Raw genomic sequence first — 17,521 nt, 5'->3', positions numbered from 1 at the left:
AATGTTATTTTACCACCTTATGTTTTTATATGCCATGATTCTGAAAGAGATGAGGTCCAAGTCCATAGCTCCCTGAAAATGGCAAAACAAGTAGATGGTGTGGTAAAGAAGGCATATGTTATGCTTGCCTTCATTGGTCGTGGCATTGAATATAAGAGTCAAAAAGTCATGGTGAAGCTCTCTAAGACTATGGCTAGGCCGCATTTGGAGGACTGTGTGCAATTCCGGTCACACCATTACAGGAAGGATGTGGAGGCTTTGGAGATGGTGCAGAAGAGGGTTATCAGAATGCAGCTGTATTAGCGGGTATTAACTACATGCTTCTGGACTGCTTCTGCATGTAGTGTTGGATTGTTTGCTCTGGGGCGCCGTGGGTTGAGGATGGATCTGACATTGTTTGAGAGGCATAGATAAGGTACACAGGCAGAACCTTGTTCCAGTGGTGGAAAAGTCAAATACTAGAGGGCACAGCTTTAAGATGAGAGGGGCAAAGTTTAAAGGAAACTTGTGGGGCACGTTTTTATTTACACAGAAGGTGCTGGGTGTTTGGAATGCACTGCCAGGGGTGGCAGTGGAGGCAGATGAATAGTGGTGTCTAAGAGGCTTTTGGAGAGGCACATGGATATGCAGCGAATTGAGGGATGTGGATCATGTGCAGGCAGATGAGGCTTGTTCAGTTTGACATCATGTTCAGCACAGACATTGTGGGATGACGGGGTTGTTCCTATGCTGTTCAGTTCGATGTTCTGTGAAATTAGCAATTTGTACCAAAGTTGTGATCAATTTTGCTGTATGGTCTTGCATCCATTAATAAAAATGTGTTCATGTTTGTTAACCAGTGTGTATAAAAGGTGATAACAAGTACTTGTTCGAATATCAAAAGCAGTTAAATCTCAGTGGTAAATTGTTATGCAGTATTTTTTTTCTGGAGAATGCATTTATCTAACCTAGCTTGTTTTAAAATCACCACTTCTCATCTTTTCTTCACATCTGTTTCTCTATAGCATCTCTTTTTTTCTCCATCTTGAATTTCTAGATTTTTTTAAATATGCAGTGTATGCAACAGGTATATGAAAATTTTTTGCTTCTTGTGGATCTGAGCATCTGTAACTGAGCATGTGTAATTTTCTTTTTGCTAGTAATTAATTTCTGTTTATATGCAAGTATAGAAAATCCCTTCTTCTAAATCCACCTGAACTATCTCTAATGCAGGATCAAGATTTTTCATTTGTCCAGTTGAACAAGGGTGGCACAGTGGGTCAGCGGTAGAGTTGCTGCCTTGCAGCGCCAGATAGCTGGGTTTGATCCTGACTACAGGTGCTGCCTATATGGAGTTTCTACGTTCTCCTCATGACTGCGTGGGTTTACTCTGGGTCCTCCGGTTTCTCCCACACTCCAAAGAAGTATATGTTTGTAGGTTAATTAACTTCTGTAAATTGTAAATTGTCCCTAGCTTGATCGCTAGTCGGCACGGACTCAGTGGGCCGAAGGATCTGTTTCGCGCGATAAGTCTAAAGTAAAGTCTAAAGTTAGTTCTTGAGTTGGTAATGAATTTAAACCTCAGAACATTACTCTTTTCCTTTCTTTATTTGGCGAAATGAATATTGACTTGAATCTTGAATTTTTAGCTGCAAAGATTCAGGCTTGTACCTATTTTAACGAAACTTTCTTTAAAAAAAAGAAATGTTAATATGGTTTGATCAGGGGTGGCATTGTTCAGCAAAAGCATCATTGTCATTTAGTAACTTCTGAGCATTGCCCCTTCATTCTATACATTGTTTATTGAAATGTGTGCAGATAATGTTTTATTCTTGTCATTGTGACCATTATAATCCTGTTGAGATTTTGCCGAGGTATGTGAAATCCATTCCAAGAATATTTACTGTAGTGTTTGAACAAAAATCGAATTTGGTACAATCATCACTCCACTGAATATTTTCAATACAGTGTTCAGCTTTGCCATATATGTGTGGTTTAAAATATCAATTGGTTTAAGCTTTGGATTGGTTGACATCCCTGTAACTGGGCTGAGCATTTTTGATATTGGGAATTTGATGAAGATAAGCAAAGTGAAAATCAGCCAAAACCATGTCAAACAAGTTTCCTGCCACTTACTGCTGTTGGGTGATTCCTGTCAGGTAGCAAGTTAGAATGAGTTTAGAATCCTAATTATCTATCTCCTCTCCCTTTGATTCAGGTTTGTTACAAAGGAAGATGGACATTTCTAGTTCATAGTTGACCAGAACTGTCCATCAGAAATACATTTCAGTGACAGGTAGGCATCTGACAGGTTGGACAAATGTTAAATGTTTAAAGATTGAGTTGCACGATTAACTGAGAAACACACTGTGCACATATCCTGCTTTTAATAATTAATTAACAGAACTCAAAGTTCAATATCTCTAAAAGTCAAAGAGGACAGAGTAAAATCAGATAGTCAGTGGTACTGGCTCGAAGGGCCGAATGGCCTCCTCCTGCACTTATTTTCTATGTACTTGATGGTGTTGTAGGAAAGGATCAAATTGTGTTTGCCAAGTATTTGTGGGTCCAATTGCCAGCTGGATGTTAGCGAACACTCTGCTTCATGGCTTACTTACTGATTGGCTTGAATATAGTCACTAGTCTCCCCAGTGGGTCACTAGTCTCCCCAGCTTTGACCTTGATTCTTCAGATGAGTAGTTATAGGCAGAGTAGTTAGTGTGAATGCTGATTTTTTTTTGTTGAGATCTCATTGTCATGAATTGACACTGTATCAGACCGTTGGCCTTTTTTTGCACGCTGGCCATTAGCACAGGCTTTGACAGATTTTCCCAAGTTAGTTGCTCCTGTGGGTAGTCCATGAATACCCAGTTTACTATGCAAAGAGTGTAGGCTGATTTTTGAGCACAATATTCTTTTTCTCATCATTTCTTCCAGTGGTGTTTGTAAGGGTAATCAAGGATTTTTGTATACCATCTGCACCTGACCCGATGTACTACAAACCTGCACGTCTTTGGGACGTGGAAGGAAATCAGAGCTTTCAAATCAAGGTCTTTCACCACGTGGGTACTGCTGTTGTTCCACACCTCCAAATAACCATTTTATCTCTATCTTTATTTAATAGTGATATTATCGAATGGGTTCCTAATTAATAGTCAACGCTTACCAGCGTTCTAAATCATACTTTTGTAGAATATTGGTGAACTAGAATTTAAGGCTTTAAAGCTTTAAGAAATTAGATTTCCATAGAAATCCAGTGCGTCTGTGTAGAGCTGCTGATATTTTGTTCCAAAGATAGACACAAAAAGCTGGAGTAACTCAGCGGGACAGGCAGCATCTCTGGAGAGAAGGAATGTGTGATGTTTCGGGTCGAGACCCTTCTTTCTGATGAAGAAGGGTCTCGATCTGAAATGTCACCCATTCCTTCTCTCCAGAAATGCTGCCTGTCCCCTATACCTTCTCTCCAGACCTTCTTCAAGCCCGACCCGAAACATCACCGATCCTTTTTCTCCAGAGATGCTGCCTGTCCTGCTGAGTTACAGTACTCCAGCTTTTTGTGTTTATCTTTGGTTTAAACCATCATCTGCAGTTCCTTCTTAGATATTTAGATCCAAACGTGCTGGGGTCATCAGGGTAATCAGAGCAATATGTCCTGAATGTCCTAATGTGCTCTCCAACTTGCAGCAATTTCCCAGCAAGTATACTGCCTGCTGGTTCAGTCACTTCATTTTAATGGAGATGAAATACTGCAAGGGAGAGAAAATTAAGTTTCAGGTAATCTTATGCGCCTTTAATTAATTGAGTATCCTCCGTGTGAGTTTTACTGTTTTTTCTCGTGCCTGTACTTACTTTGTTTAAAAATATATATGTGAAGAGTTTTGTAATGTCCTTGACGTGGGGTACTTTGACAGCCGTCAAATTATTTTGGTTGGTAGGTCTTGCCATTTGCGGCCAAGGCGTACAGCCTTTACAACATCTCAGTAACTAAGTTGGAACTGTTTTTATTCACACTGTTGTTGCGAACAGATTGACTCCTAGAAAGCGGGACCTAGCAGATTGCAGAATGGTAAACTGAGACGTCTTGTGTCAATTCTTTTTAATGGATTTGTGTCTCGTTGCCTTGTTTCAAATGCATCGATGAATAGAGCATTGGTATAAACGACCCGCCTAATTACTCCATCATTAACATTTCTTATATCGATTTATTGAATTGGATAAATGAGATTAATAGCTGATATTAAATAAATGCATGATAAATGTGACTTTGTCCTTGTGAATTGCTATATAAATACTCAATAGATGAATAGATGTGACTCTAAAAATGTAATTATTGTGGCCTTGTCAAACATAAGGTTTAGCACTACACGCTATGAATCCCAGTTGTGGAGACACTGGTCTCGTTGTAGGATATTGATCATTCTTTTTATTCGGGATTTTAATTCATGTATTGTGTTTTTTTAATATATATAATATACGACGCTTTATAAGTGATTTTATATGTACTTTATGATGTTTTTTAATATGCAATGCATGTTTATGTAATGTTGTCCCTTGTCTGGACCTTGAGTCTGAAATAAAGTATTATTATTATTATTAATTGTGATATTATAAAAAGAAACATTATAGAGAAAATAGAAAGATTATTTTGTTTTTGTTTTTTAGAGAACTAGCATGGAATCAGGCCCTTTGGCCCACCGAGACCATGCAGACCATCCCATGCCATGTTATCCCAATTTCTCATCCACTTCCTACACACTAGGGACAATTTATAGAGACCCATTAACCTAAAACCCTCACTTATGCGGGATGTGGGCAGCATGGTGGCACAGCGGTAGAGCTGCTGCCTTGCAGCACCAGAGACCCGGGTTTGATCCTGACCAAGGGTGCTGTCTGTATGGAGTTAGTACGTTCTTCCCTGTGACAGCATGGGTTTTCTCTGGGATCTTCAGTTCCCGCCTACACTCCAAAGCCATTTTTTAAAAAGTTTTTTTTGGCTTGGTGTAAATGTAAATTGTCCCTAGTGTGTAGGATAGTGCTAGTGTACGGGGTGATCGCTGGTCGACCTGGACTTGGTGGGCCAAAGGGCCTGTTTCCACACTGTATCCCCAAACTAAACTAAACTGAACTAAAACAGAGTACTTGGGGCAAACCCACGTGATCACAGGGAGAATGTGCAAACTCCACACAGACAGCACTCGAGGATCGAACCCAGGTCTCTGGCACTGTGAGGTAGCAGCTGTGACAGCGTGCCTCACATCTTTGCTGGGGGCAGAAGGCTGATACTGTCCACTGTTAGGCACAGTTAGTGGGTGGCTCCAAAAAGGAGGGGAAAAAAAACTCTTGATGGTGACATTCTGTTTATTAGCTATTCAAATGTAGCAGTGCTCTTTTTGAAATACTAAATGAATAATCTTAAATCATTTTAGTGGTGAAGCTCTGGATTGAGCACAGCTGCTGAAATTGTTCTTTATGATTATTATCTTTTGAAGAGTGATGCTTTGGCTCTACATATTCAGATATTTGTTTTTTAGGTTGTGTTTATGTGGGGGGTGGGGGGTGGGGGGTTGAAACGGGGCTTGCTGTCTCTCTCTTCGGGGGAATACGACTTTTTTTATCGTATCCCCCTTCTCTGCCTCCGTCTGCACTGAGGCCTGATGGCGGAGCTGGCGGCCTCGATACTCCGGAGGCAGAGCCAGTCAGGACTTGCACTGGGCTCGCTCCCGTGAGGGCGGCCCAGCTCGGGGCTGGAACGGTGCTCCCGTCGGAGCGGCCCGGCCCGAGGGTGGAACGGCGCTCCCGTCGGAGTGGCCCAGCCCGAGGGTGGAACGGCGCTCCCGTCGGAGTGGCCCAGCTCGAGGGAGGAACGGCACTCACGTGAGGGCGATCCGGCTCGGGGCTGGAACGGTGCTCCCGTCGGAGCGGCCCAGCCCGAGGGTGGAACGGTGCTCCCGTCGGAGCGGCCCAGCCCGAGGGTGGAACGGCGCTCCCGTCGGAGTGGCCCAGCCCGAGGGAGGAATGGCGCTCCCGTCTGAGTGGCCCAGCCCGAGGGAGGAACGGAACTCCCGTCGGAGTGGCCCAGCCCGAGGGAGGAATGGCGCTCCCGTCGGAGTGGCCCAGCTCGAGGGAGGAACGGCACTCACGTGAGGGCGATCCGGCTCGGGGCTGGAACGGTGCTCCGGTGGCTGGGACAGCGTTCTGGCGGCTATGACCTGAGTCCGGGGTTGAGCCGCAGGCCAGCGGCTGCGTCCGTTGGACTGGAGGGCGGCAGCTTCGACCATCCCGGGCCGCGGTGTTTGAACCGGCCCGTTGCGGGGTTTGGTGAGCCGCGGGACTGGTTGTACCATCGCCCGGTGGGGTATCGCCTCAGCGCAGAGGGAGAAGAGGAGGGAAGAGACTGCAGCCCTAAGATTTTTGCCTCCACCACAGTGAGGAGGTGCTTGGAGGACTCACTGTGGTGGTGTTAATTTGTGTTTATTGTTGTTATTATTGTATGATTGTATGTATGACTGCAGGCACGAATTTTCGTTCAGACCGTAAAGGTCTGAATGACAATAAAGGCATTCAATTCAATTCAATTCAATTTGGATCTGGATCTGCAATGTTCTTCATTCAACTATGGCGTTGGAGAGTATTAAAGGAGGACATCTCATTTACTGGTGGAAGCTATGTCCTGGATACAGGATGTAATTTTACTCATCTACTGTAATATAATATTTTAAATCATTGCTTGTGTGTGCTGATTCAAATCAATTTGGCTCTGCATTTATGTTTACTCTGTACAGCAATGAATGTAATTATTGGTGCAAACTTGCTGGAATGTAATTGAAGAGCAGCTCCTCTAGAATAATATACTGATATACATATTATGGATGGTACAGCTGGTAGAGCTGTGCCCAACAGCACCAGAGATGCAGGTTCAATCCTGATCTCGGGTGCTGTCTGTTTTTTTTCTATTACAAATCTCAAATTGTGGAATACAGAGGCAAATGAATAAATGATGGGTCTTTGTCCCAAACATTATGGAGGGCACTGTACGTATCTTAGGCGTTGCTTCAGTGTGTGAAAATTGCGCACTGCTGATAGAGTTATGAATAATTGAGATGCTCTGGAGTCCCCAATGTAATGTGGAATATAAAACTGTGGAATTCTTTCAAGAGATAAAATAAACTTTATGGCCGTTCGGCCATAACACTTGCTTCCTTAATGCAAATTGGATGTAATGTGATTGATGACTTAGGGAACAACATTTATATTATGCAGGGAGGATTATTATAGTACAATTTCAATCGAAAACTTTAGGGTCACTTAAAATTTACTTTAGAAATTTACAAGCCAAAGAAAAAGAAAATCCGTCCTGGAAAGCATAACAGTCTAGAGGGGAAAAAACCCCAGAGCACACTTAAAAAGGCCTTTATTTTAGAAAATACTGTGGGAAAATAACCTTTGGTATTGCAAGTCTGAAACTCTCTAGCCCCTAACCCGCATTTCCCAATTGACACAATTGCTTTTATTGCACAATGTTCTACAAGGGATATGGGGAGGAACGGAGTACTGATTTAGGATGATCAGCCATGATCATATTGAATGGTGGTACTGGCTCGAAGGGCCAATTGGCCTACTCCTGCACCTATTTTCTATGTTTACAATGCAAGGTTTCTTGGGACATAGCTGCGTATGGAAAAGGAGCTTAACTAAATGTATTGTTCACGGTGCATTCAACAGTTGGTTCAATGTTGTTGCCTAGCAATTCTCATAGTTTTACCCCAGTAGTAATTTCAACAGTAAGCCTGGCCATTATACGATATATTACAAAATTTGTACATTTATCTTTCAATTTCAGTAGATGTTTCACGTCACATTAATCAAGTGAGTGTTTTATTTCCAGGTGTTCTTTATTGACGAATAAAATTGACATTGACTTTGACTTTGAAGCAAACAAACAAATCACCATGGCTAGTTTCACTATTCAAATTCTATGATTTATCCACAATGATGACATTAAAGTGGAGCTTTACAGTACCGATTAAAAAAAGATCTTCATTGGGGTATTTTAATCCTAACATTTCTAGATGCAAATGTGGCCAGTGGGGAAAAAGTTGCAATTAGTTGCATTGGTCCTTTTGTCCCGGCTTGAAGATTGAGCAAACCTAAGGCGAGGGAGGAGGGGTTGACAAATGAAGTGACTTGAGGATTGTTGGTCAGAAGCTGAAGTTTATGGAGACGGTATGCTAGGGAATAACACTGCTGTTGTTGTTCACAGGAAATTTCAGTAAGTCAAAAGCCGTAACTGCAGCAGTATTAGTGTGTGCCCTGTGTAATGAGCATTTATGGCATTAGAACATCAGAGGAGCTGTTCAGGTTACTGAGGGGGAAAAAAGAACATTAGTAGTCCCTATGACAGAAGCGGACACCTCCCCAATTAAATAATTCCTAATTCATATATTGTTGTAGCACAAAGACGTACAGGTTTGTAAGTAAATTGGTTTGGTATAATTGTAAAATTGCCCCTAGTGTGTTTCGGATAGTGTTAGTGTGTGGGGATCGCTGGTCAGCAAGTAGTCGGTAGGCTATAGGTCCTATTACCGCATTGTATCACTAAACTAAGCAGAGGGTGATGGTGGAAGGCTACTTTTCGGACTGGAAGCTTGAGACTTGTGCAGTGCCTCAGGGATCAGTGTTTGTCATGTATATCAACAATTTGGATGAGAATGTACAAAGAATTATTAGTAAGATTGTAAATGGCACAAAAATAGTTGGTATTGGGAACGGTGAAGACGGTTATTAAGAGTTACAGTGGGTTGTTGATCAGCTTGGCAAATGTGCCAAGATATGGCAAATGGACATTAATTCAGGTAAGTGTGAGGTGTTGCATTTTGGATAGTCACAGTGAACAGGGACCCTGGAGAGTGTTGTGGAGCAGTGTACAAAGTAAAGTGTACAAAGCCATTGTTTCTGGAAAATGGATGGGGAAGATGGCCTTTGATACATTTTGCCTCCATCAGACAGGGAATTGAGTATAGAAGTTGGGACTTCATGGTTGCAGTTGTAGAAGACATTGGCGAGGAACGCACTTGGAGTATGTGTTCTGTTTTGGTCACCCTGATATAGGAAAGATGCCATCAAGCTGGAAAGAATGCAGAGAAGATTTATGAGGATGTTCCAGGTTTGGAGGGCCTGAGCCATAGGTAGAGAGGTTGGGTAGGCTATGACTTTATTCCTTGCAGCGCAGGATGCTGAGGGGTAATCCTACAGAGGTGTATGCAAACATGAGAGGAATAGATAAGGTGAATGCACAGATATTTATTCCTAGGTTAGAGAATCAAAAACTAGAGGACATAGGTTTAACGTGAGAGGGGAGACATTTAATAGGAACCTGATAGGCAACTTATTTTTCACAGAGGGCGATGGGTATATTGGATGAGCTGCCAGAGGTAGTTGAGGCAGGTGTAATAACAACACTGGAAAGACATTCGGACAGGAACATGGATAGGAAAGGTTTAGAAGGATATGGGCTAAATGCGGACAAATGGGGCATTTTGGTTCGTATGGACGGGATGACACTGTGATTTTACTTCAACATGTAGTGCAGTACAATATGGCCTAATCCTGTTTCGGCAACAATTTTTTTTGTGATTATTAAATATTTGTGATTCTAAGAGGGAAGCCTACTTATTTTCAATGTGCTCCATGAATATTTATGGAGAATTTAGTGATAGCTTGCATTGGTCTGGATGCTGCTATCACACCGTGTGGTATTTTCATTAAGTCGGGTATTCATTTTGTGGAAGCTTTAATGCTGATGTCTGCCTGCAAGAGATTTACATTTAATTTGAGATGACCAAATTGAGACATCAAAAGTCTGAAGAATCTTTTGGAGCAACTTATTGCATTTTTATTATCAGCTAGTCAGTGTAATATAAAACCTTTCAGAATCATGTCAGATTTCATAAGTTTAGTCTAGAAACTCCACACAAAAAGAGAGCTCTCAGCACCTAGACTTTCCTCCAGTCTTTCCATCACCTTAGGAAACTCCTATTGTTGTTTGTCAACATGAGGACCAAAGTTGTGCCATCTTGTTTCACTGCCTCGTTTTCACCTAGCCCTCAGTCAACAATGGACCATTGTGGGCTCCACCTTTCCTTTGTCACCGTTACTTTTTGCATAACTTTCATTCATTTGTTCTATATCTCTCCATATCGCCATCTACACCTCTCGTTTCCCCTTCCCCTAACTCTCAGTTTGAAGAGGGGTCCCCACCCTAAACATCACCTATTTCTTTCCAGAGATATAGCCTGACTCACTGAGTTCCTCTGGATTTTTGTGTATCTTCCCTTTCTTTTATTGGCTGCTGTATCTCTTTCTGGGCCAATTAAATGCCTGTTTTTTAATTGTTCTGCCTTAATGTGGGAAAAAAAAGCCCCATTTCAAACAAAAATTGCTCTCAACTCTCCTGCCAATTAAAAAAAATGCTTTGACCATTTAGTTTTAGTTTCTGTAATTGTTGCACTCCTGCTCCATTTATGATAGGTTTCTGGCCTGCTAAATTTGCCTGGTCGTTATGAAGGAAAGCTAAAGGACAGATGTTAAACAGGAATTGGAACATTTGTGTTTATAGATCAAGTGATGCATGAGATTTAGTGAAAAAGGTGGAGAGTGAGAAAATTAACAATTTTAACTTCCATGAATTTCCATTTTGAGAACTGGAGCAGTTTGGAAACCTGTTCTGAGCAAAATATTTTTTAAAAGGGGTGCATCCTAACCACAGAGTAGAAACCCCCAATTGTGCTGACAAAACGGCCTTCTCCTGCACCTATTTTCTATATTTCTATGTTTCTATGCACCATGATTTTCCCAAACCATCATTTTCTTTGAAACGTAAGACATGTCTTATTTCGAGTTCTGGTGAAAAGTCACTGACCTGAAGCATTAACTCTGTTTCTGTCTTCTCCAATGCTGCTTGACCTGCTGCCTATTTCTGACATTTCAGTCTCCCAGCATCCATAGTGTTTATGGTTTTCTATTCTTGGCTTTAAAAATGACATTTATTATTGTGGCTTGGTTGAGATCAGCTGGTTCAATGCAGCTTCGAAGCAACACTCTTTAGAGTTAATAATAACTTGTAGATTGAAGATCTTCATTATGCAATTAAAAATTGCTGCTGTAAATTATGTGTGAAATTATTATTATTTAGAAGACACTCGTTCATTAATTTCAAATAAAATGACCGATTGAATTACAGTTTGAGCTTGTGTATGCAGCTGATGGTTAATACATTTGCTAATCTCACTCTTCAGGCCAACTGACCGTTTTGATAGCAGTAAAGTAAATTCAAAAGAAGCTGATTAAAGTCTGAATAGCCCGTCAATTCATGAGCGAGGAGCATGAATAAGCACAGGCTCAATCTAACTCTTCAGTATCTTTAATTCATCTTCAATAGCATTCTGCCATTTCTTGAATCCCTAATGGTTTTTTTCTCACAGTAGTGCTCAAAACCAGGGCATGAAGGTGTAGATGGGAGTATTAACTGGGAAATGAGAAAACAGTTTTCACCCGAAGTGTTGCCGGGCTTTGGAATTCAATGTCCTGGAATGGTACACATCTTAAATAGTTCTTGGATGTCACATGGTAATACAGCTCGGAAACAGGCCCAACTCATCTATGCCGACCATCATGCCCTAACTAAGCTTGTCCCATTTGCCTGCATTTGTCTCGTATCCCTCTTAACCTTTCTTATTTGTGTACCTGTCCCAGTGTATTTTAAATGCTGTTGCAGTACCTGCCACAACAACCTCCGCTGGCAGCTTGCTCCATATACCCACCACCTTAAATCTTTCCCTTCTCACCTTAAAGCTATGCCCTCTGGTTCTTGAAGTGTGTAGTGTTCTCCCCTTGAGAGGATTTTTTAAATAAAGACCTCCATATATTTGTGGCATTGTTGGATTAGGTTGGGTAGTTTAACAGTCCATATTATTCATGATTACACTTGATCTGGAAGTCTATTTTGAATGCTCGGTACACTGGGAATATTTTTTTTCCTGATAAATCTGTTTAAAATATGATTTTTATTCAGTTACATTTGTCATCATATCCAATAGTCCTGACATTACTTGAAGTATTATTCTGAGCATGTGTGCAAAATACACACAGAGGTTTTGTTTAATTATCTTACCAGATTTCAAAACTTATGCTTCACTTGTTATTCTGTGTAATTAAGATTATTCGTTTTAGATGCTCTACAGTTAGTTTCCATCTGTTGTGGTGTTGTCCAATTTTTTTCTTAATTGCTGCTCTATATCGTGTCAAAATGGAAAGTACTATTAATCGTGGGCCCAGTGATAATACAAGTCCCTTTATTTAATGTCTCTATTGTATTCGAAGTAGGTTTTCATTTGTTAATCCAGATGCTTAAGAAATGTAAACTGCACCCTGAGTTATTAACCACATCCTCGGTCTTTTGCATTTCTCATTTTATTGTGTTCTGCTGCTTTAACAATAACAGTATTGGCTTCAAGGCAATTTCCTTTAAGTACAAAGCAACACGCTTACATTACCACCTATTCTCACAGTGTGCCATTGGTTAATTGTTTAATAAATTCAGGTAACTCGGTCACACGTGTACCGTGGATTCATATGGGTTATACTTTCATTAGGAAGCATCATGTGTGTCTTTGTTGAAAGCTCTTTGAAAATCCAAATACAGAACTTAAATAATCTTGCGTAGGAAGGAATTGCAGATGCTGGTTTAAACCGAAGATAGACACAAAATGCTGGATTAACTCAGCGGGACAGGCAGCATCTCTGGAGAGAAGAAATGGGTAAGATTTTGGGTTGAGACCCTTCTTCAGAAGAAGGATCTCGATCCGAAACGTCACCCATTCCTTTCCTCCAGAGATGCTGCCTGTCAGGCTGAGTTACTCCGGCATTTTGTGTCTATCTTTGACTTAAATAATCTTGTCCGGTGGAATCCCTCAACTTGTGAAAGTATTTTCCAAGTGTGGTGCATCTTCTACTATTTTATCATGTCCTAATAGATTATTGTGTGCGTGGGAATATTGTCGGGATTGCTTCCTTTATTAAATTATGTCTCAAAAATCATTTAACAATAATACGAGTTAATTTGTTGAAGCATTACAAAGACAGGATAAGGCACATATAAATATGATTTCTTTGCCTTGCTCATTAATTCCATAACTTTTGCTTTGTTCCTCCCTCCAAACTCTGGTGAGTTTAGTTCAGCGATACAGTGTGGAAACAGGCTCTTCGGCACACCGAGTCCACACTGAACATCGAGCAGCCGTACACTAGTTCTTTGTTGTCCCACTTTTGCATCCAGTACACTAAGGATAATTTACAGAAACCAATTAACCTACAAACCCTACACATCTCTAGAATCTGGGAGGAAACTGGAGCAATCGCAGAAAGCCCACATGGTCACAGGGACAACGTGCAAACTCCACACAGACAGCAACCCAAGTCAGGATCGAACCCAGGTCTCTGGCGCTGTGAAGCAGCAGGTCTAACCAATGTGTTCTACATTAAAGACATTTTCAGTACCTGTTGGTGTGGACCTTTCAACAAGCTAATCAGATTCAAGCAGTATTGGATAAACGTACCTTAAGTATACAATCTGGAAAACAATTTTAGTTTAACCATATTAGTCCACAAATATTAAGCTTTAAAACATAACAGCAGCTGTTCCTGATAACGGTGATTGTTCTTGCAATCTCAAAGTGAATCACAGGGAATTCTAATGCATTATCAATCTCAGCAGGAAGGATCAAATGTATTAAAATACTGATTTCACTTTCACTTCTTGTCACTTCACTCTAGCTCAACGAGTTCTGAAATGGTCAAAAAGCAGAAGGTGGATAATGTTGAGGGAAGCGGGCAAGCTGGTGAGTAATAATTCCCAAATCGTACTTGTCTTGTGTGCCATCTGTTCCACATCAGTCAGTATAAGCACCCAGAGTATGTGTGTAGTGTTCTCTCTCTGAGGAGAATTTTTTATTAAAGACCTTGAATGTATGTTTGTGGTATTGTTCATATTACAAATGATCTTCAAGTTATTATAACTTGCTTCCCACCAAAACAAAAGGGAGGCAATCTTCCATGGAACAAAACATAGAAAGTTAACTCCAGTTTCACTAGCCATTGTTCAACTATTTACCCAAGCAGAAGCAGTGTATCTGAGTCCAGTGCTGCTGTTAACCAACATATGTTGACCCAGCTTGCTAGCTGTAATCGCTGCATAATCATGGAAGCATCCCTCACTGATTTCTTCCTTTCCTCCCTCAATTTCTCACCATTTACCACATGAGCTGTGATAAGTTGTGGCTCTTGTCGGGTAACGAGGCACGTCCTGTGCTCCTCTGTGAGTGTGTCCAGGATCCACATGAGGAGCAACTCACCTGGAAAACCTGAAACCCCTGAAAGTGGTGACAGAGATGTCCCCCAAGCCACGGGCAGGGTTGAGATCACAGAGCCATCACTGTTCCATTCTGCATAACATTGTGAAAGATGGTAAAATGTACCAGCAGCAGCTACAGGGCTCCAAAAACAACAGGGAATTCTACTAGACGTTTCACTCCCTAATAATGCAAGTTGAGTGTGACCACAACAAACAGATCCTTTTAAAGCAAGTCAAAGGTTTCAGCAGTTTACACAACTCACCTACTTGGCCGCAGTCAGATGTGCCTGTTGTATTGCAGCTGCCATGTGAAGGAACTAACAGCTTTTTGTATCAAGATCTACCTGGATTCCCTCTCAGCTCACAGGTCCACACACATGGAACAGAGTGCCGTGCAGTCATCCAGAACATCTAGCTTTCAATAGACAGACGCAACATGCTGGAGTAACTCATCAGGCCAGGCAGCATCACTGGAGCAAAAGGATGGGTGACATTTTGGGGCGGGACCCTTCTTCAGACTGCTGTAGAACGAAGCTGCAGATGGTGGTATATACTGATGTCTGAGTCTGAACCCGAAATGTCACCCATCCTTTTTCTCCAGAGATGCTGCCTGACCCGCTAAGTTACTCTAGCACTTTGTGTCTATGTTCAGCATCTGCAGTTCCTTTCTACACATCCAGATTTCAATGCCTAACGACTCTGGAAGTGCACTGTAAGAGTGCAGAGGGGGACTTTTTACTTTGTGGTAACTGATTGCAAACTGTAATGCAGCCCGATCATTATGACAAGGCCAGGAAGAATAGACAGGAGAAAATGAAAAGTAAATGTGAAGGCATCGACAATGCTTTGAGGGCAGTTGAAGCTCTTGTTCTCCAGAGATGCTGCCTGACTCATTGAGCTACTCCACCATTGGGTGTGTTTATCTTTGCAGTAAACTGGCATATGCAGTTCCTTTTTATTATATTCTAACAAGCTAGGATTGTGTCAGCAAACCATGATTAATGGTCAGTCAGGAAGATCGAGCTGCTCTACATTGAACAGCCATGTCACCAAACCAGTCATACTGTAGGTTGTGAGCTATCAATAGCTGTAGGCTGACCACAAGTTGAAGCCTGGATGGGAAAATGTGAACCTTGCACATGGAGGGCCTTTCCAATTCCATTGTATAAACCATCTGGGGACGCTGAGAGATTTACCCCATGAAGCTCTGAGTTTTCTGAATGGAAACCAGTGATTTTTCTCTCACAACAGTAGAACAGATTTAAGCTTAGTCCATATCCCTCCCTCCAAACCTTTCTTCTCTATGTACCCATCCAAGTGTCTTTTAAATGTTGTTATAGTAACTACCCCAACCACCTGCTCTGGCAGCTCATTCCATATACCCACCACGTGAGCGAAAACCTCAGAAATAGTTGTGAGACAGAAGGAGCCTAAGGATTGAGGATGGGGTACAGGGAATGGTATGGGGGGGGGGGGGGGGGGGGGGGATGTGTGGTGGAAGGAAGGAGTTATTGGTAGAAGGGACATTCTGTCTCTTCCTCACTTTATTCCATCTCTTTGTTTGGTCCATCGCTAAGGAAGAGGCAGCCACAAGTTTAAAATGTGGCTAGCAGAATGTTAAATTAAAATCCTTGCACCTATTCTACAGGTGGAGAAATATCAGGTGCAAGATACCATGAGCAAGTGTGCTCACCTTGGTTTGAAGCATTGTTACAACATGTAACCCAGTTTGGGTAGCCTAAGCTTTTTCTTAAGTGATATGCCACAGAACGTAATATACAACGTATTGGTTTTACAGTATCATAATCTGTGCTATTGCTTAGTTTTACAAATGAATTAAACAACCTAACTATCCTCAAAATCCCAAGGCTCATAGAAGCTGAACATTTGAGAATATTATCTCTGACTTCTGGTGCCATATTCAATCAAGCGGCATTGAATCTTAACTACATTGTTAACTAATGTGTATATAACCTATTCTCTGCGGATGCTAGAAAATATGATGCTGTAAGTAGGCTATGCTGCTTTCTGACATTTCATTTGATTTATTCTTCAGATGATGTCTCCCGTGATCAAAAACAGTTTTACTCGAGTGGTGCGGCAATTCAACATCCGTCAGCTTCTGTGTGTGTCGGGATACTACCTGGCCTTGGTGCCTACTCGGGGAGCAGTGACTCTGATGCAGAATCCAGCTCTGACAGTGATATCATCATTAACACAGGGGGACGTATCATATCTTCAGTCTTTCGGTCCCACCCTTTTCCAGAAAGCCCATGAGGTGGCAGCGTCGGAGGGCGCAGTGTTATTTGTATTTAGAGATGTCTGTAATACAAAGTTTCCTGCGTGAAATGGCAATATTTGTTTGGACTGCTTAACCTTTGGCGATGGTGTTTGAGCACAGAATTACACATCCCCGGTTGGTTCTGAACTTTGACTACATACTGACTGCACTAACCACCACAGAGTAAGTGACTTGCGATTTGTGTCCAAAGGCTAGATACGATGTGTGAATAATTGTTTTACACTTGCATGTATTTAAAAACAAAAACTTTTAAAGTTAAGGTAATAGAACAGCTTGCTGTTGATATCCAGCCAGGGATAAGCCAGTTTACTTTGAAGTTTTGGGGAATAAATTCTCTCTTCCGAGTGTTTCTCCATTGTTTGCTTTGTATTTTCTGTCTCTGTCACTTAGTCATCTGTGTTCTGACTTCTTTTTAGTTTACTGAAGTTCTGAAACCACAGCTGCCAAACACCTTTCTTTTAGATACACTTTTAACAGACACATTGGTTTGAAAAGACCTGCGATCTTTAACCATCTGCCTTCCTTAATAGCTACCTGTGTCAGAACTGCTAAGTTTGGCAGCCTTTTACATGAAGTATCAAGTTTAACGTGTGATAACAAACTCGGTGTAGTACATATGTAATGTTTAATCCTGTACCAGTAAATGTAGTTATTCAAAGTTTAGTTTAGAGATACAAATGTGGAAACGGGCCCTTCGGCCCACCGAGTCCATGCCAACCAGTAATCACCCCGGGGAAAACCATGCAGTCACGGGGAGAACGTATAAACTCTGTACAGACAGCACCCGTAGTGAGGATCAAACCTGGGTCTCTGGCACTGCAAGGCAGCAACTC

At 41.6% G+C, this 17,521-nt stretch overlaps 1 protein-coding gene across 3 annotated transcripts in view; it reads left to right on the top strand.

Annotated features, from left to right (window-relative positions):
• Positions 1–17,046, top strand: part of psme3ip1 (proteasome activator subunit 3 interacting protein 1) — a 62,907-nt gene extending 45,861 nt beyond the window's left edge. For all 3 annotated transcript variants that reach the window (XM_033036196.1, XM_033036194.1, XM_033036195.1), the window contains exons 6-7: positions 13,810–13,874; positions 16,443–17,046. In XM_033036196.1, the coding sequence (XP_032892087.1) occupies positions 13,810–13,874; positions 16,443–16,663 (286 nt within the window). In that variant the 3' untranslated portion in view covers positions 16,664–17,046. The remainder of the gene's footprint in view (positions 1–13,809; positions 13,875–16,442) is intronic.
• Positions 17,047–17,521: the final 475 nt, after the last annotated feature.

Source organism: Amblyraja radiata, chromosome 17, assembly GCF_010909765.2.
Source record: "Amblyraja radiata isolate CabotCenter1 chromosome 17, sAmbRad1.1.pri, whole genome shotgun sequence".
In the NCBI taxonomy this organism is placed as follows: domain Eukaryota; kingdom Metazoa; phylum Chordata; class Chondrichthyes; order Rajiformes; family Rajidae; genus Amblyraja; species Amblyraja radiata.
The sequence above is the reverse complement of the archived record's forward strand: the minus strand, read 5'-3'. Positions and strand labels throughout refer to the sequence as shown.